The following is a 26876-nucleotide window of genomic DNA, read 5'->3' on the forward strand; positions in this document are numbered from 1 at the left end:
TGGTGTGCATTTGTCCCTGATGAGCAAGCCGTGGCGACTGTGGCAAGGAAAAACTCCCTTAGAGACAACAACACAAACAAAATAAGCTTTACTCAGTAGCTTGGAGAAGACCAGAATTTTGACCTGGTACACACTCATAATACATCTATGGCATATGGCAACTGAGCAGTTGAGTTTTAAAGGCCTTGCTCAGGGACCAAGCAATTGTAGCGGGGTTTGAACTCATGACCTTCTGATCCTACCGCCTATTATAAATGCTTCTTGTGCTAGAGCTAATCAATTCACATTGTAGAATTGTGGTTTGACTGGTCATATATTTGACATGATCTTATCTTCTACCTGGATAATTCTCTGACCACACCATCTGACCAGCTTTCATGCTCTCCTTACATTGCTAAACAGGTTTGATCATGTAGTTTTCTCTCAGTTCTGTCTTCACACACCAACCAACTACTTGACAGCTGGATGAACTGGGTTCAACTTCCACAAGCTCCATTCACCCTATTGTTGTCTTTCTTCACCGGCTTCCTGTAGCTGCAGGATCGGATTTTAAACAACCACAAAGCCAGAAAAACATTCCAGCACACCAATGGGGTGAATACTGAATGCAATCACAATGGATTTATGGTTTTAATTATTGGATTATTAGAAGGTATTGGACTGTAATTCGTGTGGTTTAACACTATGCACTGTGTGTTTATATTAAATTTGATGGTTGTCAGTATTAGTAGTAAATCTAACTGATATTGACCAACATTACACCACTTTACTTATTATTTTTAATAATAAAGGTGCAAAATAATTGTAGTTTCCTCAGATGCAAATAAATGTATTTATTGTTAATCCTTTTATTGTAAAGGATTCTGTTTTCTAGGAATGTATGAAAATATAATAAGATGTATGAATTACCATAGTGATATAATGTTAGATGCTGTTTAACAAAATGCTCCAAAATAGGCCAGGGTTCTAAAAGTAGAAACAACGTGAAGAACGTCGATCCTAGAAAACTAGACGAACATCGTACACACAAATTTGCTTTTAAGCAAAAACATCTAATTTTCCCAACCATACAGTATGTGGTCATGTAAATCAGCTATGATATTGTTTACATGGGTTGAAATGGAAGTTCTTGAGACTTTACCAATGCCCTTGTGGTTGAATGAGAGCAAATCTTTACAAGCACACTCCAAAATCTAGTGGAACATCTTCCCAGAAGAGTGGAGGTTATTATAAGAGGAAATGGCAATTGAATGTGGAGTGGGATGTTAAAAAAGCACATGAGGCTCAATCTTTTGTCCGTATAGAGAATCTTGTTAACGAGGTCTGAGTGTCACACCGAATGTCCCCAAAGTGTTCATCCCATCCATGTGTCTTTGTGTGTCCATATCAGGACACTTTGATGACTAGTAGCTCGCTATCTTCATTAGCTTAAACAGACAGACAGGCAGACAGACAGACAGACAGACAGACAGGCAGGCAGGCAGACAGGCAGGCAGGCAGGCAAACAGACAGACAGACACAGACAGACAAACAGACAGACAGACAGACAGACAGACAGACAGACAGACAGACAGACAGACAGACAGACAGACAGATAGATAGATGTTTTCATTCGGTTACTGTGTACCACATCAAGGCCTTTTCAGCATTTTCTCGGAATACCCACTTGCATATTTGATTTATATTAGCAACAGACAGTTTAACAAGTTAGCAAGACTGGTTTAGCCATTTTGCATTCAATGACATGCAATGAACTGATGCCGAGATGTTTGGGGGGGTTTTGGGTGGACTATTTAGGTGAAACCAGCATCATATATTTCGATCAACATGACATAACACAATCGATTAAATGAAAATGAAAGCTTTCGCAATTTGATCAAAGCAACGAGAATTGTTTTTTGGGTGGTTCCATGAAATTCCGGAGTAAGAACAGGAGCTTTGAGGATAGATTGGACTGTAGTTAATGTCAACAGTCTGCTACATTGACTCAGGACTTCTTTCCGCTTCTGATCATCGTCACTGTAACCTGCAACATCGTATATCTGCTATAAATGGACATTCGGTGCAACCCAGATTTGTCTATTTGTTGTCAAATCAAGTTGCTCCACATGCAGGCGAATTGCAGTTTGTGATAAATTATAGTCTGAGATAAATGACAGTTTGTGGTAGATTTTAAATGTGTGGTAAATTAGAGTCTGAGATAAATTACAGTTCCAGGTCAATTTTGTTTTTAAGTCTAAGGTAAATGTCAGTCTTGGCGAAATGAATCATATGTAAAAAGCATTATATCAGCTGACACCTGGTGCAGGTGATTCTTCTATTCAATATCAACTGTGAGCAAATGAGACAGACCTTCACACAGTAAAAAATATTTGACATTTCGAATAAACACAGCCTACAGGTCCAAAACTCTAATGGATGTACTTTATGCTGTGGATGTACTTCTTGCTTATATATCCAGGTTATTGTATATGGGTCTAAATGCCCCATCCATGCCTGGGACACCTGTGTGTTTGCTCTTTGATTTGATATTATTATATGAATGTATCATATATTGGTTCAGCATCAGATGTGCAGACAGTCTACCTAATGGGACTAAACAGGTATAAAGCTTTCAAATGACCAGCACCTGCTTGGAGCTTCTTTTGCCTTCAAATCTACTTTTAGTTTAACTCAGATAATGATCTCTAATGTCGATGTAAGAGCAAAGCAAAGCAAATTTAATGGGACAAAATCTGAGTATCCATGAATGGCCTGTTCCCAATGGACAAACCCTGTTACAGTTCATTTATCAAGAAAATACACAGGCAGATTCTCGGCTCACCATCTGCATATCCTTTGCACATTCATTGAATTCTACATAAATATCATACAAACAATTAAGCTTTAACCAACGGAGCTCAGAGTAAAAGGTCTTGTAAGGCTTTACCCAAAAGGCTGACCAAATCATCTCTGTTCACGTGACCAGACATTTAATGTTGACTTTTAATCATTAGCTTTAAACATATTAACTTTATGTTGACTTTAATCATGAAAAAACATGACATTTCCTATTCTGGTGAACGTCACTCTTCTCGTGCCCTAAACTAGTCCATCGAGACTCTGATTTGTGTTAATTGAGGCTTTAGGTAAAGTAGGTGAAGTGCTTTGAGAGGTTTGCATATGTGATTTGACTGATGGAAGCAAATGAGCAGCTCACTTTATTACCAAATGAAAAAAAGGACATGTTTGCTCTGTACACAGGTTTGTTGATCTTTTTTTTCACAAGTGTGTACTCTTAGTTTTGTCTAGTCATTTCTGGCTGGAAAAATGCTTGCTGTTATTTTTTTATTGTTTTCCTTGATTCACTCACAATTACTGTTTTTTCTGTATCTGTAACGTTTCTTTACACAAAATCCCTCGATTGACCACAAGGTGGCAGTTCTATCCCTTTTTGTGTTTAATGAATTTTAACCAGCTGGCCACAAAGTGGTTTATAGCGGAGGTACACTATACACTTTTCTCATAATGTTCCCACAAAGTTTTTTCCTTCACTTGAATTAGGAGACCCAATACTGTTCCTGCATTAGAATGCTCCTGTGCACAAAGTCAGCTCCATGAAGATATGTTGTGCATGGTTTGGAACAGAAGATCTTGACTGGTCTGCTATAAAACTATGACCTCAACTCTACTGAACTCCTTTTAAAAGAATTAGAACACAAAGGTTACGTGATGTTAAATCTTCAATTAAAAATAAAGATTTGTTTGAACAACCGATAATGTGGAGGATGTTTCCTGTTTTCCATGCAAACACATCACACTGTTCACAACAGTCTACATTTCCCTGTAAATCAGTTATACTGGTGGTTATAATAAATCTCTTCATATAAGTGCTTTTATGGTTGGACTAAGAAAATGTCCATTCCAGGGCCATATTTATCTGATAATATTAACATATTTACATGAAGAACTTTCTCAAGTAAATAAACTGAAAGGAAAAAAAACAAAACAGAATTGTGTCCTGGATCTCATGAAAAAATCGTTAAATCGCGTTATTGCACCACCTACTGGTCATTTATGATTCTGCAACATAAATGGCCAATCGGTTCGATTAGATAGATAGATAGATAGATAGATAGATAGATAGATAGATAGATAGATAGATAGATAGATAGATAGATAGATAGATAGATAGATTTGATGAGCATAGAAATGAATGCTGTCTACCGACTTGTGTTCAGGGTACACAATAACCATAAATCAGGAATCTTCAATTAATTAATTAATATTTAAACACAGTTTCTGTAACTGTTCAGTCATAAGATTGATAACTATAAGATAGGTATGTGCTTTTTAAACATCCAGGTCCACATTTAGTTTCCATGTGCTGTTATAATAAGGTCCACTCTTTTGGGAAGATAGATTTTTGTGCTCCATTATTGCTTTAATGATATAACATTTCCAATTACAGGAAAAAATGTCTCTGGATTTAGGTGTGTATTGCTATCATATGGAGTTACAGATAACTCAGATGTTACAGATGTTCTAACTTCAGAAACCACATAATTTATAATATTTCAGTCCTGCCTGAAAATCCGCTCCCATCCACGAGGTGGCAGTAACGCGCCTGATCACTGCTTCTCCAACTGCTTTTCACGTGTCGGCTGAACATCTGTATAAATGGCCGAACACTTTATATTTATATTGACGTTTTTTTTAAATCGAGTTTCTGTAAGGAATTGAAGCTGCTTTCAGCCATGAGGTAAGTTTCATCCCATTCTCTGTGTGAACCCCAGACTCCATCTCTGCTGTCATGTAGAAGTATGTGGGGGTTTGGAGGAAGAGTGCACACATGGACCAAAATGTCGGCACACACACACACACACAGACACACACACACACACACACAGCAAGCTATAGTATTTCATACACATCAGAAGAACATTTTAATAGAAGTTACACACACACACGTTGCATGTGCATATCTGATTAGCTATATTCTACTACACATTGTTCCAGTAACTGTTCAGCCAAAAGATTGATTGAACATCCCATTCCAGATTTAGTCCCCATGTGTTGTTATAATGAGTTTCACTCTCCTGGATTTTCCACTCCAGCCCATATAAAGCAGATCTTCTTTGTGCATTGTCGTTGTTCGAATAAAAGAAAAATTTGCATCCAAAGACGTTCTAAACAATTGGATGTACAAATGATTTATAACTTTTTTTCTAGGTCAAAAAAATTAAATAAAAGGAGTTCCGCAGGAAACGTACCGCAGGAAACGTATCCCAGGAAGTCTTCAGATACTAATTCTTCACAGGTAAAGATTGAACCAGGCTTCTGTTTTCTACCTCCTCAATTCATCAATGGTCTAAAGGTGTCCTGCTACTCATAACATCATATTTCTGTCATCCTATCAAACTAAACTGCTATAACCTGAACAGCACGGATGATCTTTGCTCTACAATTGTGATTGTTTTTTGATCTGTAGCTGTGTGAGGACTTGAAAAAGGGGAATGAAGGTGAAGAGAAGGAAGACCGTCCAAACACAGAGGAAACCTTGGAGCTGAGCAGCAGTGATTATGAAAATGACCTCCCCAGCACACCTGAAGTTTCCATTCATGAGGAGGAAGCTGATGAAAATGACTTCCTCTGTAAGACATCACGCCAGGTCACTTTACAGCAGGTTAGGTCCGCCCAGGTCACTTTACAGCAGGTAAGCTCCGCCCAGGTCACTTTACAGCAGGTTAGCTCCGCCCAGGTCACTTTACAGCAGGTTAGCTCCACCCAGGTCACTTTACAGCAGTTTACCCCCACCCAGGTCACTTTACAGCAGGTTAGCCCCGCCCAGGTCACTTTACAGCAGTTTACCCCCGCCCAGGTCACTTTACAGCAGGTTAGCCCCGCCCAGGTCACTTTACAGCAGGTTAGCCCTGCCCAGGTCACTTTACAACAGGTTAACTCCACCCAGGTCACTTTACAGCTGGTTGGCCCCACCCCTTTACTTTGCATGAGATAAGCCCCACCAATTTATCTTACAGCATGTTAGCCCCACTCATTTACATTACCACAGTTTAGTCCCACCCATTTACATTACAGCAGGTTAACTCCGCCTGCTTACATTACAGCAGGTTGACTCCGCCCATTTGTTACAGCTGGTTAAAAGTGAACACACTTTTTTTTTTTTTTCTCTTTTTAGTTTGTGAAGATTGCCAGTCGTTCTTCTTTAACAAGTGTGAGGTCCACGGTCTGGCACACTTCATCCCCGACACTCCCGTTCCCATGGGGGTCGCTGACCGAGCCAGACAAACTCTTCCTCCTGGACTAGAGATTCAGAAATCCAGTATTCCTGGCGCAGGCCTGGGAGTGTTTAATAAGGGGGAGCTCGTTCCAGTGGGGGCACATTTCGGACCCTACCAGGGACTGCTGGTAAACAAAGAAGATGCCATGAAGAGTGGCTACTCATGGGTGGTAAGGGGGCCAATCTTATACACGGGTGTCCAAAAATGTTTGTTCATAGTGTAAATATAGAGTAGAATCTTAAATGTATCACCATTTGTAGTGAAAGGACAGTTGTACATGGAGTATTGTTGTTCCGGTGTAGCATATTGTGATTGTGTGTTTTGTTTTTTTTTTTTTTTTTTTTTTGTTTTTTTTGTTTTTTAAATTCCAGATATACACGAGCAGACAGTGTGAAAAATACATCGATGCCAGGAGAGAGATTCATGCTAACTGGTTAAGGTGAGGAATATATGTCACGTTGTTGGGACTTAGTGATATTTATGTATATATGTAAATTAAATTTTTGATGTTTCTCTCCTTTTCTACTACTTCCTCCTCAGGTATGTGAATTGCGCTCGTAAGAATGGAGAGCAAAACCTTGAGGCGTTTCAGTATCAAGGGGGAATTCTGTACCGCTGCTGTCGGTCCATCAATCCAGGCCAGGAGCTCTTGCTGTGGTACGATGAGAAATACGCCAGAGATCTGGGCCCAACGTTTGTCTACCTCTGGAGGAAGAAATGCTCTGCAAATGGTAAGGTAAAAAAAATGTTTTTCTTTTTAAATTTAAATTGTCACTGATTTGTTATGTAATGTATATTCATCTGCTTTACCAGAGATTCTTCCAGAGTACTATTTTAGGTCCATACAGTATGTCTTTGTGGTCCTAAATAATTCCCTGAACCAGGACTGAATATATGAGTGTTTGTGGTTACCCCTTTACAATTTGTTAGTTCTCAAAACGAATATCATTTGATTTCTGATCTTTTCCCCCACTCTTTTTATTTTTTCTTTCCCAGGAGGAGCTCGAATACAAATCTCCTGCTCCCTGTGCTCTGTTTCCTACACCACTCGACTTTACCTTGACAACCACATCAAGCGATGCCACCAAGAAGAGTATGTGAGACTGCAAGAATCCAGAAAGCTCGAACAAGCCTCCAGTCAGGAAACATCTGATCCGACTCTCAGTTCTACTAAAGAAACGCAGCAGGAATTTCAGCCCTCCTCAGTTGGGGGGAGCGGTTCTAGTAGGCCGAGGCCGTATCGCTGTTCAGAATGTGAAAAATCTTTTCTCTCGCTGGGTTTTCTCAAACGGCACCAGCGCTGCCACAGGGGTGGGCACCAGTGCTCGCATTGTGGAAAGATTTTCAAGCAGCCGTGGCATCTCCAAGAGCACCTGCACATTCACACGGGAGAAAGGCCGCACTTGTGCACGCAGTGCGGGAAAAGTTTTTATACGAAACCCCTCCTCCTGCAGCACATCCGCATTCATACGGGCGAGAAGCCGCACTTGTGCACGCAGTGTGGAAAGAGGTTCGCCAACAGGTTCTCATTTAGGATTCACCAGCTCATTCACACGGGCGAGAAGCCGCACCGCTGCAACCAGTGCAACAAGAGCTTTGCGGTGTGGCAGTACCTCCGGAAGCATCAGCGCATGCACAGAGACGAACGGCCGCACGTTTGCTAACAGTGAAACGCTTCAGGAACAAGCCCGATCTTACCAAGCATTCCCTCATTCACACCGGAGTGAAGCCGCATTTCTGTGCAGAGTGCGGCAAGAATTTTACCCTGCGCCATAGTCTGGAACGGCACCTGCTCAGTCACTCTGGAACGAAGCCGTACCGCTGCCACCTTGTGGTGGAGAATTAGATGTACCGCGAGCGCTGAAAAGTATCCCAAAACAGGCAGTTGCTTCTCCATAAAAAACACTACAAATTCTAGACAGATCCCATGAAGATCTGCTTTTATTGGGCTGGAAGATCTTGTGTGGCCTGCTAAAGCACTCAATCAAGTGAATTGGAACGACATTTCAGGCCTCCCTTCATCTATATGAGTATCAAACTACCCTTAATAATGCATATTAAAAGTTATTCGAACAAGGAATGGTACTAAATGTGTAATGGGATGTTTAAAAAGAATATTTTAATATAAATAATAAGAATATATAATGCTTTGAGTTTATTAATATGGCAGAAATAAAAACGGTTGCTGGTCTTAAACACTCGGACGTTCCTTCGTCAGCTCTGTGAGCTTTGCCTTTTATGGAGATTTGTGAGCCGTCAGTGCATAAACACTGATGCTAAATAATGTGAATTGGTTGAAGTATGACTTTGACTACTAAATTAATTTAGCATATTTTAATGCAGGGGTCCAGGGGTAATTTTTTTTTCTCACTTCTTTAATTGGGGTCTGTAACAGAAATGTAAAAGACTTGTTGCCAGTTTTCGCAAACGTCTTATTGCAGTTGTTGCCGCCAAGTGTGGCACAACCAGTTATTTGGTTTAGAAGGACATTACTGTGGCCAGGTAGCTTTTGATAGCATTTAAATAAAACGCGTTTACACTGCATGTTTAGTAAATTTCTATCCCTTACATCCTGTTTTTCAGTTTATACTGTGACAAGGGCTCGTATAAATACTGCTGCATACTGTATACTGTATTTTCCGGACTATAAGCCGCTACTTTTTTCCCACGCTTTGAACCCCGCGGCTAAAACAACAAGGCAGCTAATTTATGGATTTTTCCTGGGGTTTTTCCTGGTTTCACAAGCTTCAAGACAAAAAATTGAGCCCAATGAAATTGCTGAAGGGGTTCAGGTGAACCAATTAAACTCTTTATATTAAATCAGATGCGCTCCCACTGAATCGGGCCGCCCCACATCATAAATATGGATGAGGTTCCTCTGACGTTCGACCTGCCGCTCACTCGGACTGTCTACAGGAAATGCGGATCATTCGTCACGCTGAAAACAACCGGGCATGAAAAAACACTTCACCTGTGTTCTGAGCTGCACGGCATCGGGAGAAAAGCTTCACCGATGGTGATTTTTAAACGCACGACGATGCCAAAAGATAAACTCCCGAGAGAAATAGTTGTGAAAGGAAGGAGGAAGACAGTGAACAATGACTTTCTTGGTAGGCTACTGTTTAGATACAAGCCGTGTAACAGACACTGTCTTTCGTTAAAGCCTGTGTAAAGTTCATTAGTTTCAGTGTAGACTTTATGTTCAAAATAAAAATCTTTGTCAAATTCAGTGGGTGCGGCTTATATTTGGTTGCGCTTAATAGTCCGGAAATTACGAAGATTTTACTTTTACTGAGTATCAAAGATTTCAAATTTAATAAAAGAGGTGTTACACGTGTCTTAGTGTTGACTAGGACTAATGCATCTTTGAGCCTACGTCCAGTATGAGACATCAGATACTCTAAGACTTTTACACATATTGGAATATTTGACTTTGAGCTTGAAATGGAGTTGCAGTAAGGGATCTATACTTTTACTCAAGTATGAATTTAAGGTACTCTTCACACCTCTGCTAACTGAATCTTATTTAGCAACTTTGCTCGGCCAGTGCAGGGGCTGCTGCAGTAGCTTGAACCACGGTCTTCTGTAGCTCCCTAAAAACCAATGGAAGGGCTTTTGGAGGATAAAACACTGCATTTACTTATGGCCTGTTTTATAGCCTGTGTTATAGCCTGCTGGGGATTAAATTGATCCACCATCCACAAATAGATGACCTGGTGAAGCAGTTTCATCCGATGCTTCAAGTTTTAATAGGGTCGTAAAATCCTTGTGGCATCTTGGATATCATTAGGGAAAGTTGGGAAGAGGGAATTTCTGGATAAAACAGGAGAATTTGCTACAGGCACAAGAATGCCAATCCCAGGTGTACAATAGGGGTGCTTATTTCTCTCCAAAAAACTTAAATTAGGACTTTACTTGGAAATTAAAGAGAACCATGCAGGATCATTCACCATTATTTAATCTTAATCCATGAGCTTTGATAAAAACGTAAAAAGACAGTAGATCTGAAGCCACTGTAATACTGAATCTTTAACCCCTGCAGAGAAGCCAAACACACTGGTCTACTCAAACGTTTTTAATCCGGTACCATTTTCTTTACCAGTTTCCTGCCTAAAATGTGCTATTTTTCAGTGGACCTCTTACAGCTCTCTCTCCTGTGTCCAAACCACAGTCACAACATGCTCATTTTAATAGCTGCCATAGTTTCGCTTCCTGCTGGTGGGCTGGTTTGTGTTTTTTTTTTTTTTTGCTGAAACAGGGACGGGGACTCTGCAATACACTTTAACTTTTATGGTAAAACCTTAATACTTATGCATTGTTCTATCATGGACTGTTCAGTCTGTCATATTGTTTTCTTTATAAATGTATCCCTGTTAGTTTATCTGTAATGAGCGTGCCAGAGGCAAAGGTCGCAAGGAACAAGTCCCTAAGACGAAATGAGGAAGAAACGTTGAGAGGAATCGGATTTAAAATGGAACCCGTCCTTGTCTGGATGACATTCATTCATTCATTCTTCACTCTATCAACTGTTCAGTGATAGGGACTTGACTGTAAAGCTATTGTTGAGCTATTGTTGACTGTTCCTAAGCTAAAGTTTGTTCATTTCTGTCCATCTTTCTCGTCATCTAGAGACGTACCAGTGCCAATTGGATCCCACTACATGTGTGTAGTTTTGACATTGGACCTCCTGGAGTGTTTAAAGGCTCTGGCATGGAGAAGCTGGTGCTGGATCTGTGATGATCACAAATGTTGAGCTCAGTAGCTCCTAGTTTTATAACCATAAACTGTATAAGACTGTAGAAAGAACATTACTTATAATCTTATACTCCAGTACTCATGTTAGTTCTCTCTCTCCGGTGTTCTGTATTGTTGAAGATTTATGATCTTGATGTCACCCAAATGAGGATGGGTTCCCCTTTTGAGTCTGGTTCCTCTCAAGGTTTCTTCCTCATAACATCTAAGGGAGTTTTTCCTTGCCACAGTCGCCACTGCTGCTCATCAGGGATAAATGCACACTATTCACCTTGACTGTTGATTTCTGTAAAGCTGCCTTTAGACAATGTCTGTTGTGAAAAGTGCAATAGACATAAACTTGACTTGACTTGACTTGACTTTCTAATTGCTCACCATCCACAGTAATGTAATGTTTCTTTAGGCTGACCATGCAGAGCCGTCTTCAGCAAACATCGCCACCTTAAATGCCACTTACTCTAATCATTATTTTAGTGGTATACCAAAAAAAAAAAGTGTCCACCGTTTGATCTGACTGGGCATTGTGTACCATTATTGACCAAAATTTCACACAGGTGCTTAAATACATAAATACAACCAAGAGAAACCACATTAGAACATTTTCCACCTTAAATGTTACATGGCTATACACCAACAAATGCCAGTGAGTGGTGTTGGAGACAGATGCAAGTACAGTTAAAAGAAGGTGCAGAAAAAGAGTGCTATGAAACACCAGTGTTTATTAGACATTAATATATAAAAACAAAGAAAATGTAGACAGCAGGCAAAGACAGAAGTTAAAAACTTGGTTTTTATTCCTCTTTTTTTTAGAGCAGTTCAAGGAAGTAGAAGCAACAATAACTAAAGAAAACATTCGATTAATGCTTGAAACTGACGAAGACAACGACAATGATTTCCAAGAGCAGCAGAACAGCAATGGCGATTGTAACGATGGTTCTATCGGAAAACTGGCCGTCCGAATGTATCTTTCCTGTTTCTGTACACACAAAAGATGCAACACATACCGAAACAGAGACATTACAATGCAGCCCTTAAGTACTTTAAAGTGTAGCTATCCAAAACTATCATAAAAAAAAAAAAACACATTTTGATTATTGTATGCATTGACCAGGCATAACATTATGACCACACGGACCAGCCTTTGCTCCCTACATGCATCAATGAGCCTCGGCCGCCCATGACCCTGTCGCCGGTTCACCACTGTTCCTTTCTTGAAGAACTTTTTATAGATACTGGACCACTGCAGACAGGGAACAGCACACAAGATCTACAATTTTGGAGATGCTCAGCCCCAGTCGTCTAGCCACCACAATTTGGCCCCAGACTCGCTCCAATCCTTACATTTGCCCATTTTTTTCTGCTTCTAACACTTCAACTTTGAGGAGAAAATGTTCACTCGCTGCCTAATAAATATATCCACCCACTAACAGGTGCCTTGATGAAGAGAACAGTGTTATTTAATACACCGCTCAAAATGTTATAATGTCATAATATTATGTCTGGTCTGTGTATATGAAAGTGTGGCTCACCTATGACAGTCAGTGTGGTAAGTTCTGAAGTGGCATAGCGCTTGGTCTTGCTGTTGTAGGCAATGCAACTGTAGTTGCCACTTTGTTGTATTCCAACATTGGACAGAATTACTGTAGAATTCTTTGGCGGAAGCTTGACATCATTAAAAAGCCATGTGAACTCAGCAGCAGGGACGGACTGGGCTGAACAGGACAATATCACGGTTGAGCCATTTTTCAGGACATCATCAGCAGGTTCTCGTTTTATAGTAATACGATCCGGGCCATCTGAGGAAAGATTTAGAGGAAAGATGTGGGATTAAGTTGACGATGTTTTGACAATTTGAATTAAGTCGTTAATGAATTTTTTTAACAAATACATTTCTGAAGGTTTAATGGGCAGAGTTCAACATTGGAATTGTGATCATTTTCAGTTCATTTAAAACCCCCTCCCAATTTACACCCATGTCCCTAATGCGCCACCATTTCTTTTTAAATTGGCAATTTCAACTACAGTCCCAAGTCCAAAAATGTGTAGTGTAAAATGTAAATAAAAAACAATGCAATGATTTCTCATAAATCCGTATTCTATTCACAATAAACCAAAAAAAGATCTTGAGAATATACAACATTTTAAGGAAGAAATAAGGTCATTTTCAATTTGGGACAGGGCCATGTTTACCACTGTGTAGCATCAAGTCTTCTGTCCGAATACATCCGGGAACTGAGGAGACCAGTTGCTAACGTTTTGGGAGAGAAATGTTATCCATTCAGTTCTGGGTGTCCTTTGTTGTGTTCTTCGTTTCATTATGTGGCAAATATTTTCAAATGGTGAAACGTCTAGACTGGGGAGGTGGTAGCTTATTGGTACAGTATGGTGATGATAATAATAATAATAGTAATAATAATGCACAACCCAAAAGTACGGCACTAAATAATTAACAGGAAGTGATATTTGGTGCTCTATTTATACAACAAGCTTCTTTAGTTATACTCAACAATTTACTCAACAAACAGTCCACTTTGTGGACTTACAGTTGATGGCGAGGTTGAAAGCAGAACTAGTTTCCGATTCAAGTTGATTCTTGGCTGTGCAGTGGATTGGCCCTTGCAGGTCCGTGCGGAAAACTTCACTAATGATGAGCTGGTTGTTGTTCTGCACCACGTGCTTCCCATCCACCACCACAGGAGCTGAATTGTTTAACCATGTGTAAGAGAGAAAGGATCCTTTGGCAGAGCAGGTAAAGACTACAGTGCTGTTGTATTCCACTGCTTCAGGAAGGTTAGAGGTGATACTAACTTCTGCCACAGGTGCTGCGAAAAATCAAATAAAAAATGCATTAGTTTGTTAAAGAAAAAGAGCCAAGCTGGCATACAGTAGAGGAAGTTCAAATATGTATTTAACAAATTTGCATGAAGCTTTTGCATCACAGTTGGTTTACTATTTTTTTTAGAACATTTGACACCCACAAAGCTGCAGCATGACTGTTTTATTCAGCAAATGAGTGCTTATAGACATTGTGGTTCAGACATAAAATGTAAAGTCTCGTTTTTAAGCCCACAATTAGATATAACATACTCAGCACCACCAGCCTAGTCCGACCCACCAGCTGGTCCAGATTGGAGTCGACTATAGTCAGAATATAAATTCCATTATCAGCATGAATAAGTGAGTTCAATTCTAGTGTGTATGAGCTCCAGTAATATTTTACACGACTGCTGTAGCTCTCAGACACCCGTTCAGACAGGTGGGAAGATGTAACGATGGGAACACTGAAACCGGTTCTGGGAGTGAATCTCCAAGTCACAAATAAAGCCTCAGTGAAAGCAGGAACCACTGCTGTGAAGTTGACACTTCTACCCTTGATGCCATACAACCCTGCTGGCAACACAAGTTCTTCTCCAGAACAGAAACCTGAAGGGGCAAGAAATATCAGAATTGTCCAACTGCTTTAAACAATGCAGCCTACATTGAGAAGTAAAATTACAGGATTTTTCAAGATTCTTTTCAAGAAATTCAATGTAAAGCTGACAGTAATAATGTTTAAATATATAGTAAATAATAACCCATGACAGATCAAGCAGTTATACAAAAATCGACATTGAAAATTTACAATTGTTGTATTTTATTAAACCAATTTAGATTTGCTATAATGGTGAAATGTCCATGAGACTCAGATTTAACAATCATGCTGTAGATTGATAATCTTGTATAGGCATTTTACATACTGAACTTAACTCATTTATTGGAAAGCATAACATTTCAGATGCATAAATACTTACCCATTTCTGATAGAAATAACAAAAGCAAGCACAGATTGAATAAATCCATTGTGAACTGTTTGTATTGTTCAAGTCACAACCAGGAAACAGACTTGTTGTAAAGGCTGTATATATTTATGGGTGGCCGTCCTAACAGGGCTAAAAGAACGATGCAAACATGTAGTGACGCCCTCTAGTGACCTTTAAATTTGCTCATTGCAAGCAGCCTTGGGGCTTGGGGCTACCTGCTTCCTGTAGCTGTTTGAATCAGATTTAAAACACTGATGTTGCCTACAAAGCTAAAACCTCTACCTCTCAGTTGCAGTTGCAGACGCACATGTTCCAGAATCTTGTCTGTTTAATAAATCTTGGCATTTAGGATGTGGAATGAACTTCCACTTGATGTCCAAACAGCTGAGGGTCTAGCAGTCTTCAAGACCTTTTCCAGGGTTTTTCACATCTTTATTTTAAGAATTATAGACTAATGGAACCAGCAAAAAAAAAATTATTTAAAAAAAATAATTATTAATGAAAACTTCCAAACACTTTGTAAGTCGGTCTGTATAAGGGGGCATCTATCAAATGTCAACTAGAAATGGAACCTAAATAAGAAATCTAACTGTCAGGGAACCACCTGCCACGCCCCCTTTGGTGGCTCTCTAAGCCTCCACTCTCCATAGAGCTCCAGGTTAAACCACGCACACCTGGAGCTCATCATCACTCATGCCTCCACTCTCTCTGAAGCTCCAGGTTTAACGAGGCACACCTGAAGCTCATCATCACTCCACCCCGCTCCTACATAAGCCCCTCACTCACATTCACTCCCCGTTCGTTATTGTTTGTGTTGGACTTCCCGTACTGCATGTTTTGTCGTTCCGGCTTTCGTACAGGACTTCTGTCATCCGTTTCATCCGGACTCCAGAATCCCGTACCGGCTGCGCTTCCCCTCCCTGTGCATCTCGGGTCAGCTACGCTTCTCCCTATGCGCTACTCGGACTGTCTTTCTCAACCTAAGGACTGCCGTGTGTGTATGTGTGTGTGTGTGCGTGTGTGTACCTCTCTCACACGCATGCCATTAAAACCCGAGCGAGCTGTACTCCGGCTTCCGCCTTTTGTTTCGCTCACACCGTGACACTAACGAAGTAAAAGGAGTAACAAAATTTTTAAAAATACGAAAGCCAATCTAACAGAAATAATCTGTTTATCTATTGTCTGTTGGTGATCTAGTAATCCTGCGCTCTCAAAGCATTGGTTTTGTATTGATTCCCAGGCAACAAAACCTGTCGGATACTGGGGGTCCCAGTGCACAGTGCACTGTCAGTCAGTCTCAAGAGGGTTCCATGTATGAGGTTAAAAAGCTCTGTAGAAGAGCTGTGAGTTATGAGCTTTAACTCTGGGTTAAGAAGTTGTTGGTTAGAATCCCAGCCATTTTGGCTTAAAAGATGCATGATTGAGTCAGTAAAGACCAGATGATTTGTAGCAAAATATTTAATGTTTTACTATATATATATACACTAAGTATATACTATATATTTATTTGTTATTAAATATTACAGATTAGATCACATTTCATAACATACAGTAATGAAGACATAAACACCTCTCAAATTTCCATAAATGCTCAAAAAACAAGACTACACATTGCCTGCATTTCTTTAGTTAATGCCATTCATATGAAATGACCAAACGTCTGCGTAAATATTTATAAATTCGCTACACAAGTGTAAACGTTACAAGCCATTAATAAAACCAGTTATTCATTGAAATGATTATATACAGTGAGGAAAATAAGTATTTGAACACCCTGCTATTTTGCAAGTTCTCCCACTTAGAAATCATGGAGGGGTCTGAAATTGTCATCGTAGGTGCATGTCCACTGTGAGAGACATAATCTAAAAAAAAAAATCCAGAAATCACAATATATGATTTTTAAACTATTTATTTGTATGATACAGCTGCAAATAAGTATTTGAACACCTGTCTATCAGCTAGAATTCTGACCCTCAAAGACCTGTTAGTCTGCCTTTAAAATGTCCACCTCCACTACATTTATTATCCTAAATTAGATGCACCTGTTTGAGGTTTTTAGCTGCCTAAAGACACCTGTCCACCCCATACAATCAGTAAGAATCCAACTACTAACATGGCCAAGACCAAAGAGCTGTCCAAAGACACTAGAGACAAAATTGTACACCTCCACAAGGCTGGAAAGGGCTACGGGGAAATTGCCAAGCAGCTTGGTGAAAAAAGGTCCACTGTTGGAGCAATCATTAGAAAATGGAAGAAGCTAAACATGACTGTCAATCTCCCTCGGACAGGGGGCTCCATGCAAGATCTCACCTCGTGGGGTCTCAATGATCCTAAGGAAGGTGAGAAATTAGCCCAGAACTACACGGGAGGAGCTGGTCAATGACCTGAAAAGAGCTGCGACCACCGTTTCCACGGTTACTGTTGGTAATACACTAAGACGTCATGGTTTGAAATCATGCATGGCACGGAATGTTCCCCTGCTTAAACCAGCACATGTCCAGGCACGTCTTAAGTTTGCCAATGACCATTTGGATGATCCAAAGGAGTCATGGGAGAAAGGTATGTGGTCAGATGAGACCAAAATAGAACTTTTGGGTCATAATTCTACTAAACGTGTTTGGAGGAAGAAGAATGATGAGTACCATCCCAAGAACACCATTCCTGCTGTGAAGCATGGGGGTGGTAGCATCATGCTTTGGGGTGTTTTTCTGCACATGGGACAGGGCGACCGCACTGTATTAATGAGAGCATGACCTTGGCCCTGTATTGCGAGATTTTGGGGAACAACCTTCTTTCCTTAGTTAGAGCAATAAAAATGGGTCGAGGCTGGGTCTTCCAACATGACAATGACCCGAAGCACACAGCCAGGATAACCAAGGAGTGGCTCTGTAAGAAGCATATCAAGATTCTGGCGTGGCCTAGCCAGTCTCCAGACCTAAACCCAATAGAGAATCTTTGGAGGGAGCTCAAACTCAGTTTTTCTCAGCGACAGGCCAGAAACCTGACTGATCTAGAGAAGATCTGTGTGGAGGAGTGGGCCAAAATCCCTCCTGCAGTGTGTGCAAACCTGGTGAAAAACTACAGGAAACGTTTGACCTCTGTATTTTTTAACAAAGTCTACTGTACCAAATATTAACATTGACTTTCTCAGGTGTTCAAATACTTATTTTCAGCTGTATCATACAAATAAATAGTTAAAAAATAATACATTGTGATTTCTGGATTTCTGGACTTGCAAAATAGCAGGGTGTTCAAATACTTATTTTCCTCACTGTATATAATATTATATACATTAGTTCATCTTTTTGATATATTTACACACATAAACGTAGGACCAGGATACAAACACTTAACACGTGAAAAATGAACTGATTTTTAAAGAATCTATTTATATTCGGCTGGAAAAATAACGTCCATTGTGAACGTCTGAAAAATTGTAATTATCATCATTAAATATATATACAAATATATATCACACACTCTATATGAAGTTTGTGGACACCTGACCATAAGTTAAGGTTTTTTGGACCATCCAATTTAACATTTCATCCCCCTATTATCCCTTCGCTCTTCTTGGAAGATGTTCCATTAGATTTTGAAGCGTGTGGAGATTCCTGCTCGTTCAGCTACAAGGGTGTTAGTAATGTCAGTTACTGATGGGGGTGAGGTGAGGAAGCCTGGTTCCGTTCCAATTCACCCCAAAAGTATTGAATAGGGTTGAGTTCGGAGCTCTATAGCAGGAGATCTTCCACTCCAACTCATGTAAAGCATATCTTCATGAAGCTGGCTTCATGCACAGACATTTATCATATATCTATCTAGAAATCAATGAGTCTAACAAAATCAGTGTACTCTGGTGGCGCGTTCATCACAAGCCTCGTCCCTGGGAGTTGTAATAGTTTCCACAATCTTCTCTCCAGCGTGAAGAACGTGCTTGTGCTGTCAAAGAGCGTTCTTCTGCATAAAACCCTTCCCACACTGTATCTAGCGATGTGGCTTCTTTCCCGTGTGAACATTCTGGTGTTGTACGAGGTGGTCCTTTCGCGTAAACCTCTTCCCGCACTGCGAGCAGCAATACGGCTTCTCCCCCGTTTGAATGCGCGGGTGCAACTGAAGTTCAATCTTTTGGGTAAAGCTCTTGCCGCACTGCGAGCACCGATGCGGCTTCTCTCCCATGTGTATATGCTGGTGGCGTTTCAGGTTTCTCGGGTCAGTGAAGCTCTTTTCGCGCTGTGAGCATGGATGCAACTTCTCTCCGGTGTGAAAGCGGCGGTGTTGCTGAAGGGCGCTCTTTTGGACGAACCTCTTTCCGCAGTGTGAGCATTGGTGCGGATTTTCACCCGTGTGAACGCGATGGTGTTGTTTGAGGTAACCCTGGTGTGAGAACCTCTTTCCGCAGTGCGAGCATTGGTGCGGCTTCTCACCCGTATGAATGCGCTGGTGTAACTGAAGTTCGACCTTCTGAATGAAACTTTTCCCGCATTGCGAGCACTGGTGCGGCTTCTCTCCCGTGTGAATGCACTGGTGTCGATGGAGATTCCCCAGATGGCTAAACCTCTTGCCACACTCTGAGCACGGATGCGGTTTCTCTCCGGTGTGAATGTGGCGGTGGTACGGCTTCTCGCCTGTATGAGTGCGCTGGTGCTGCTGCGCCGAACTCTGATTGCTAAAACTTTTCCCACATTGCGAGCACTGGTACGGCTTTTCTCCCGTGTGAATGCGCAAGTGCAGCTGGAGATGATGCTTACGATTAAAACTTTTGCCACACTGCGAGCACCGGAACGGCTTCTCACTCACATGAATGAGTTGGTGGCGCTGGAGGTTCCCCTGTTGAGTAAAGCTCTTTCCACTCTCCGGGCAGTGGTGGAGGTCTTTCTGAATTTCTCTGTGAGAAGTGTTGGACCCGAGAGGAGCACATGATGCTCCCTCATTGATACCGGAGCTTTTCGGGGGCTCCGATTTGATCTCTTCTGTTTCCCGAAGTCTCATGTACTTCTCATCGTGGCATTTCTCGAAGTGTTTGTTGAGATAAATTTGAAACAGAGCATCAGGAAGCTCTGAAGGATTCAGAGGAGAAAACAAATATATATTAGAACTTCATCAGAGATTACGGAAAGAACACTAAAGAACATTAATATATAGTTACCCTGAATACTAATTGTACATATAATAAGCCACACAACAAACGCATAATAATTATTATTTTTTTATATACAGTACAGACCAAAAGTTTGGACACACCTTCTCATTCAAAGAGTTTTCTTTATTTTCATTACTATGAAAATTGTAGAGTCACACTGAAGGCATCAAAACTATGAATTAACACATGTGGAATTATATACATAACAAAAAAGTGTGAAACAACTGACAATATGTCATATTGTAGGCTCTTCAAATTAGCCACCTTTTGCTTAGATTACTGCTTTGCACACTCTTGGCATTCTCTTGATGCCTACTTAGAAGAACCTACAATATGACATTTTCAGTTTACTTTTTTGTACTGTATATATAATATATATACAGTACAGACCAAAAGTTTGGACACACAAGGTATATCAAACCAAGTAGCATTTATGATGAAGAAGGTAACCATGGGCCTGCTTTTCAAAAATATAGTTAGGTTTAAAAACATATAAGAGATATACATTAGACTAAACTGAGAACATTCAAACATTAGTCATATTTCTAAGGTTGCAAAGAGGCGGAAACTATTCAAAAAACGTTTTATGGGAACTTCAGTTCAGAAGGTTGTGTGTTCAAATCCCAGCACCACCAAGCTTCCACTGCTGGGCCCTTAAGTAAGGCTCTTAACCGTTAACTGCTCAGTGAATAAATCCGAACACTTGAGAAGTAAATGTAAATGAATAATGTACATGAAATTTACCATTGGCAGAGCATTTCTTCTTCCAGAAAGAGTCAAATGCAGGGCCTAGATCTCTGGTGTATTTTTCATCGTGCCACACCAACAGCTCCTGGCCTGGATTAATGGCTCGACAGCAACGGTACAGAATCCCCCCACGATACTGAAACACTACAAGGTTTTGCTCTCCGTCGTTACAAGCACAATTCACATACCTAATTCTCCAGAAGAGGAGAATTAATTAAAAGAAAATTATATATGTATATAAATATATATGATATACTGAAAAAAAGCAAGGCAATGTCTATCAGGACTGATCAAACATTCATATCCTAATATTCAAAAAGCTCACCTCATCCAATTAGCATGGCTCTCAGTCATGGCATTGATGTATTTTTCACACTGTCTGCTTGTGTATATCTGCAGAACAGGCACACGTGTATAAGATTATATGTATATCCTCTTCTACCAATGTTATTGGATCAATAGTCTTTTATGGCTTTATAGACACATGCATGTTCCTGGTGTTTCTAGGCAACAAATTTAGTTTGTACACAAGAATTGGACAGTAAATTACTGGAAAAAAAGTCCAAATGTGACATTTCTCTCTCTAAAAGAAGAATTTACATAAAATGGTGAACAGGAGAGAAGATGTTAGCAGACTGCATAACCCCTTTAGTGACAGAAAAAGGTGGAGGCTTAATGGTTTGTTGTTGTTTTGGAGCAGGGATGAACTGAATAAGAAAAGGAATATTCATTGTAAAGAACATCTTTGGTAAATTTGACAAGAGGTATGAGTATTTCAGTTACATGTTTGGAGAAAGGAGCTGTCCAGGTGCTGAAAGCGTTTAAAGCTGTTCTTCATGTTAAGAATGGATGTTCAAATAAAAAAGTGGAACTTCTGGACATTTATGGATTTGTTTGGTTAAAGAAAATACTGTTACATTGCTCAGTTTGTTGTAGAGAAACAAAATGAACATGGATGTGTCTCTGAAAAACCATCAAAGACTGAAAAAATCTAAATATTTGACAGAAACTGTGACCAAGTCCAATTACCACCCAAGAGTAGCCACTGTTCATGGCATCTTCTTGGTTTTCCAGCAGTCCTGGTAGGGTCCGAAATGTGCCCCCACTGGAACAAGCTCCCCCTTATTAAACACCCCCACGCCTGCGTCAGGAATACTGGACTTCTGAATCTCTAGTCCAGGAGGAAGAGTTTGTCTGGCTTGGTCAGCGACCCCAATGGGAACAGGAGAGTCGGGGATGAAGAGTGGCGAACCGTGGACCTCACACTTGTTAAAGAAGAATGACTGGCAATCTTCACAAACTGGAATGAAAGAACCCAATGGGGAAAAATTATGAAGATAATCAGTGAGTATGTTACAGAGCTCCAGCCTGGACTTTAAAGTATCCTGATGTCTTACACAGGAAGTCTTTATCAACATCATCATCATCATCATCATCATCATCATCATCATCTTCCTCTTTAATGGAGATAATGTCAGGTGTGTTGGGGAAGTCATTCCCATGGTAACTGATGCACAGCTCTAGGCATCCTCTTTCTTCATGCTGTCTTCTGTCGCTTAATAATTATTCTCTGTTTTAACGTCCTCACATGGCTAACGATCAAACAACAAACACAATTAATCAGCAAAGAACATTCACAATGTTTATCAATATATTTACAACTATCGAATTCATTCATTTCTTAATTCCTTCCTTATTTCTTACCACTTTCATTCCTTCCTTCATTTCTTCCTCTTTTCTTTCCATTTTTCTTCCTTTTTTTTATTTTTTATCATTTCCCTTAATTCCTTCCATCATTGGAGTGAGACGGTAAACAACAGAAGGCTGGTTTTATCTTTGCCATGAGGTTATGTGTGACTTCTCACACCTTTACCTGTGAGCGATCAGAATCAGGAGCCGAAGCCGTCCGGTCAGAGCGCCGTCCATCTCCTTTCAAACTCATCTGCAGGGTTTCTGCAGGTTTCATCAAATCAAATTTAGAACCTTTTTAAGACTATTAAGGATAAAATTTAAGATCTACATCACAACATCAAAAACTGGCCTTGATCGAACCGTAAATTATTTTTTTAAGGCAAGTATCTTGAAAGGAATGAAAAGGAGAAATGCAAAGAAGTAAAGGAAAGATGAAAAGGATAGGAAAGTAAAAAAAAAGGAAAACAAGTACAGTAATGAGAATCAATGGAAAATAAATTAAAAGGAAAGATGGAATGGAAATGAAAGGAAAAGAAAGGAATAAAAAGCAAAGATGGAAAGGAATCATCCTGATAAGGTCCTGGTGAGAGACACCACATTGCACCGTGAGAGGCCCAGGTTTTGGAGGTAAGATAGATAATCATCAGGTATCAGATCATCGATGTAAATGCCTTACACTCACCTCACATTTCATCACATCGATCTGCAGGATCTGTTCAGCAGATCAACCTTTTCTTCTTGGAGCTTGGAGCTGCAGCTCTCAGGTGCATTACTGCCACTACCTGGATTGGAGTAGATCTTCAAGGCTGGAAAAAAACTCAACTGGATCTCAAATACACAATCAGACTAAAATGTTGTCCTTTGTCAGGAACATAATTACAGTAAAACAACTTTATCTGTATCTCCCACTGATATCCATGCATGTAGATATGCTCCACTACATGGATACATGGACACCTGACTTTCCCAGATGTGTGTGCTTCTTCTTCTCCAAACCGTTCTGGCAAAAAGTTGAAGACCCACAATTGCAAACCCAAACCTGTTCCTGCATGAGGATGCTCCTCATGAAAGATCTTGAGTGGTTTGCTATAAAGCTCAAACCCTATTGAACACCCTATTTGGGATGAACTGGAACAGTACCCCAGGCCTCCTATCTTTCTTACCTACATACAGTGGTGTAAAGTATTCGAGTAAATGTACTTCATTACTGTAATGAAGTCATTTTTTGGCTACTTTTATAGTTCATTCTTAAATTGGTGGGATAGGATGTTCAGAAAGAAGCATACAAACTTACCAATCTTATGGTCAGGTGGCCACAAACGTTTGACCTTTCAGGTATATACATATGGATGATGAATGAAATGGTTGTGAACAATGAAGTAAATGTACTCTGGCTAACCAGGAGCAAATCAAGCAGATATGGTATTGTGAGTCCTTTATTCATTATCAACACAACTTTGACCATGATCAACGGATCATCAGAACCTGGAGAACATCAAGAGAGCAAAAGGTTTATCTCCGTTTACAGGTATTTAGTCATTTAATTTTCCTAGTGCTGCCTGATACCCTGATATTTTACCTTCTTTGGCACTTTCCCCAACCCCATGGGTGCAATCAGAAGACATTTCCATATGCTGTCATTTGCTGTATGGAAAGTAGGCATGTGGGGTGGGTTGGGGTGGAGTGGTTTCATAGTTCACAGGGTTGGAGTGATGGTTTGCGAAGAACCTTCAACTTGATCTAACTCAGTTCAGATGACCAAACGCTGACTTTTGTGAAACAAGACTTCCAAAAACCATAAATCCCAGGTAAGATTCAATCATTTGTTTTTCTCTAATATGGTTTAAAAAGCTACACATGGGTTATTTCTTGAATCCAGTCTCTCTCATCTGTTCTTTCTGGTATCACTAGGGTTTTTTTCATTTATGTTTATGGCAGACACCTTTATCCAGAGCTACTTACATTTATCTCATCTTACAAATAATGTTTAGGGGGCCCAACTTACAACCTTCTAAACCAAAATCCACTGTCTTACCCACTAAGCTACCACCGTAAGGTTTTTCTTTATCATTACGAGTAGCTTCTAGCTCACTCTCATTATCGACGGTCACTCGAGCTATCAAGGGATTAGTATTAGAAAGTTTCTTTCACATCCCAGCTGGTACCTTGTTTATTTCAGAAAAAGAAATTGTTTGGGAACCGAAAGCAAAAATCAGGTTTTAAAAAATAGAATAAATCAAATCTAATTTTTATTTGTCACATACACATTCATTCAGAGTACAGACGTGTAGTGAAATGCTTTTTATGACTGTCTGACATGTAAATAGGAATAGAAATAAAATACAAAAATAAAAAAAATAAAAATGAAAGTATAAGAAATAGAATAAAAGTATGAAGTATGAGAGTGGAGTTTATTCTAACAGGGGGGTTGAACGTGGAATGAGATGTTCCAAATTCTTATAGTCTGGTGTGTGTAAACTTTGGGTCGTACAGTGTATGTATGTGTGTGTATGTAATCAACTTTCTCATGTTTTTAAAGACCTTCCCAGCGACACATCGGTGATGGAACTGAGTCTAATTGCACTCCTGCTATTTACAGGTGAGGAGAAACTGTGTGTGTGTGTGTGTAGGAGAGAGAGAGAGAGAGAGAGAGAGAGAGAGAGAGAGAGAGAGAGAGAGAGAGAGGAAGAATTCATGAAAATTCTTACATGCACTCAGTGTGTGTGTGTGTATGTGTGTGTGTGTGTGTGTGTGTGCGTGTGTCTGTGTGTGCTTATTAAGGCTGGTCTTGATAATGTGTGTGTGTGTGTGTGTGTGTGTAGGAGAGAGAGAGAGAGAGAGAGAGAGAGAGAGGCAGGAAGAATTCATGAACATTTTACATGCCCTCAGTGTGTGTGTGTGTGTGTGTGTGTGTGTGTGTGTGTGTGTGTGTGTATATATATATATATATATATATATATATATATATATATATATATATATATATATATATATATATATATGTATTAATAAGACCGGTCTCGATGATCTGAGTGTGTGTGTATGTGTGTGTGTGTGCATGTGTCTGTGTCTGTGTGTACTTATTAAGGCTGGTCTTGATAATGTGTGTGTGTGTGTGTGTGTGTGTGTGTGTGTGTGTGTGTGTGTGTGTGTGAGAGAGAGAGAGAGAGAGAGAGAGAGAGAGAGAGAGAGAGAGAGAGAGAGAGAAAGAGGCAGGAAGAATTCATGCAAAACAGTGTGTGTGTGTGTGTGTGTGTGTGTGTGTGTGTGTACTGGACGTGTATTAATAAAGGCCAGTCTCGATGATGTGTGTGTGTGTGTGTGTGTGTGTGTGTGTGTGTGTGTGTGTGTATACATATAGAGGTCAGATATTGGCACTTTTTCAATATTTATTTCATTCTTTATAAGGAACAAAAGAAAATTCCTGCCATAGTTTTAATTCCTCCACAGGGCTTCTTCCTCTCATCCAGTCAGTGTCTCGTAAGTACTACCTGATCCAGCAGAAGAAAACATGGAGCGACGCTCAGGCTTTCTGCCGAGCGGAACACACCGACCTGGCTACCGTTGAAACCAATGATGACTTGACCAAACTCCAGAATGAAGCCCAGAGACAAGAGTTTACTTCCAGTGCTTGGATCGGACTGCACATTGACCTCACCGGATGGCGCTGGTCCCTTGAAAATGAGCCCCTGGGAATGACGCTGTGGGCTGCGACCCAGCCAGATAACGCTGGAGGACACGAAGAGTGTGGTGCGCTTGATACTTGGGGTTGGATTGATTTAATCTGCACCCTGCCACTGTCGTTTGTTTGCTTTGATGGTACGAACAAACATTTCATACTAGGAGAAGGTTGCAGTGGCGGACAGTAACAAAGTAAATGTTACAGTACTTAAGTAGCTTTTTTGCATATTTGTACAAAACCTTGAGTAAAAGTACAAAAGTATTTGCCTTCAAATGTACTGAAGTATTTAATGTGCTATGACATGAAAGTGCTATTTGTCATGAGACTCTTTGTTTAATCAACTCAGTTGATGTGAAAAGACTCAAATGTGACTCTCAGCACACTGACTCGAATGAGATTCTCAGCACACTGATCTATTAATAGAATGATATTAATTACTCAAACACAGATTGAAGTCTATTAAAATGATCATGAATCCAAAACCTTCTTTTTAACTACTTCCAAAAGTTTGAGTCTGGAGTTTCTTCCATAATTAATTCCTGTCAAGATGTTCTGCTTGCTGTTAAACTGATGCTGAACTGTATGTTGGTGATCAGTAGATACACCAAGTGCCAATCAAATCAAGAACGATATTTGACTTTGAATTTAAGTAAAAGTCTCCCTAAATGGAAATACTTGAAAAAGCTACTTTAGTATTGTAATGAATTACACTTACTTCCTTACTGTCTACCACTGTGTAGGACCAGTAGAAGTTCTGGTGCTTGAATCCTTGACCTTTTAAT

The 26876-nt window shown here is 40.1% G+C and overlaps 3 protein-coding genes across 5 annotated transcripts; 1 reads left to right on the forward strand and 2 right to left on the reverse strand.

The window, feature by feature from the left end:
* Positions 1–4609: 4609 nt before the first annotated feature.
* Positions 4610–8477, forward strand: LOC124401300 (histone-lysine N-methyltransferase PRDM9-like). 2 transcript variants are annotated; one of them, XM_046873486.1, is made up of 7 exons: positions 4610–4741; positions 5212–5299; positions 5471–5633; positions 6179–6450; positions 6653–6720; positions 6822–7012; positions 7278–8477. In XM_046873486.1, exons 1-7 carry the CDS (start codon positions 4737–4739, stop codon positions 7943–7945), a joined length of 1455 nt encoding a protein of 484 aa, XP_046729442.1. In that variant the 5' UTR covers positions 4610–4736; the 3' UTR covers positions 7946–8477. The 2 variants fall into 2 exon arrangements, with proteins under 2 accessions (XP_046729442.1, XP_046729443.1); XM_046873487.1 differs by having other exon boundaries at positions 6822–7017; positions 7278–7515.
* Positions 8478–11805: 3328 nt separating this feature from the next.
* On the reverse strand, positions 11806–15434 carry LOC124401302 (carcinoembryonic antigen-related cell adhesion molecule 1-like). 2 transcript variants are annotated; one of them, XM_046873490.1, is made up of 5 exons: positions 14825–15434; positions 14121–14456; positions 13577–13855; positions 12563–12829; positions 11806–12009 (listed from the first exon to the last, which is right to left on the reverse strand). In XM_046873490.1, the coding sequence occupies exons 1-5, from the start codon at positions 14871–14873 to the stop codon at positions 11891–11893; spliced, it is 1050 nt and encodes a 349-aa protein (XP_046729446.1). In that variant the 5' UTR covers positions 14874–15434; the 3' UTR covers positions 11806–11890. The 2 variants fall into 2 exon arrangements, with proteins under 2 accessions (XP_046729446.1, XP_046729447.1); XM_046873491.1 differs by lacking the exon at positions 14121–14456 and having other exon boundaries at positions 14825–15431.
* A 2632-nt stretch (positions 15435–18066) lies between these two features.
* On the reverse strand, positions 18067–23161 carry LOC124401303 (zinc finger protein 239-like). The gene is made up of 7 exons (XM_046873492.1): positions 23095–23161; positions 22425–22673; positions 22118–22312; positions 21750–22020; positions 21046–21113; positions 20718–20864; positions 18067–19890 (listed from the first exon to the last, which is right to left on the reverse strand). The coding sequence occupies exon 7, from the start codon at positions 19820–19822 to the stop codon at positions 18818–18820; it is 1005 nt and encodes a 334-aa protein (XP_046729448.1). The 5' UTR covers positions 19823–19890; positions 20718–20864; positions 21046–21113; positions 21750–22020; positions 22118–22312; positions 22425–22673; positions 23095–23161; the 3' UTR covers positions 18067–18817.
* Between the last annotated feature and the right edge of the window lie 3715 nt (positions 23162–26876).

Source organism: Silurus meridionalis, chromosome 18, assembly GCF_014805685.1.
Source record: "Silurus meridionalis isolate SWU-2019-XX chromosome 18, ASM1480568v1, whole genome shotgun sequence".
Classification (NCBI taxonomy): Eukaryota; Metazoa; Chordata; class Actinopteri; order Siluriformes; family Siluridae; genus Silurus; species Silurus meridionalis.

Coding starts and splice junctions, on each gene's coding strand:
- LOC124401302 (XM_046873490.1), bottom strand. CDS start 14,873: ATGGATTTATTCAATCTGTGCTTGCTTTTGTTATTTCTATCAGAAATG. Junction 14,457..14,824: donor GTTATTTCTATCAGAAATGG/GTAAGTATTTAT, acceptor TTGCCCCTTCAG/GTTTCTGTTCTGGAGAAGAA. Junction 12,830..13,576: donor TTTCAACCTCGCCATCAACT/GTAAGTCCACAA, acceptor ATCTTTCCTCAG/ATGGCCCGGATCGTATTACT.
- LOC124401303 (XM_046873492.1), bottom strand. CDS start 19,822: ATGAGACTTCGGGAAACAGAAGAGATCAAATCGGAGCCCCCGAAAAGC.
- LOC124401300 (XM_046873486.1), top strand. Junction 5,300..5,470: donor CAGATACTAATTCTTCACAG/GTAAAGATTGAA, acceptor TTTGATCTGTAG/CTGTGTGAGGACTTGAAAAA. Junction 5,634..6,178: donor TGATGAAAATGACTTCCTCT/GTAAGACATCAC, acceptor TTCTCTTTTTAG/TTTGTGAAGATTGCCAGTCG.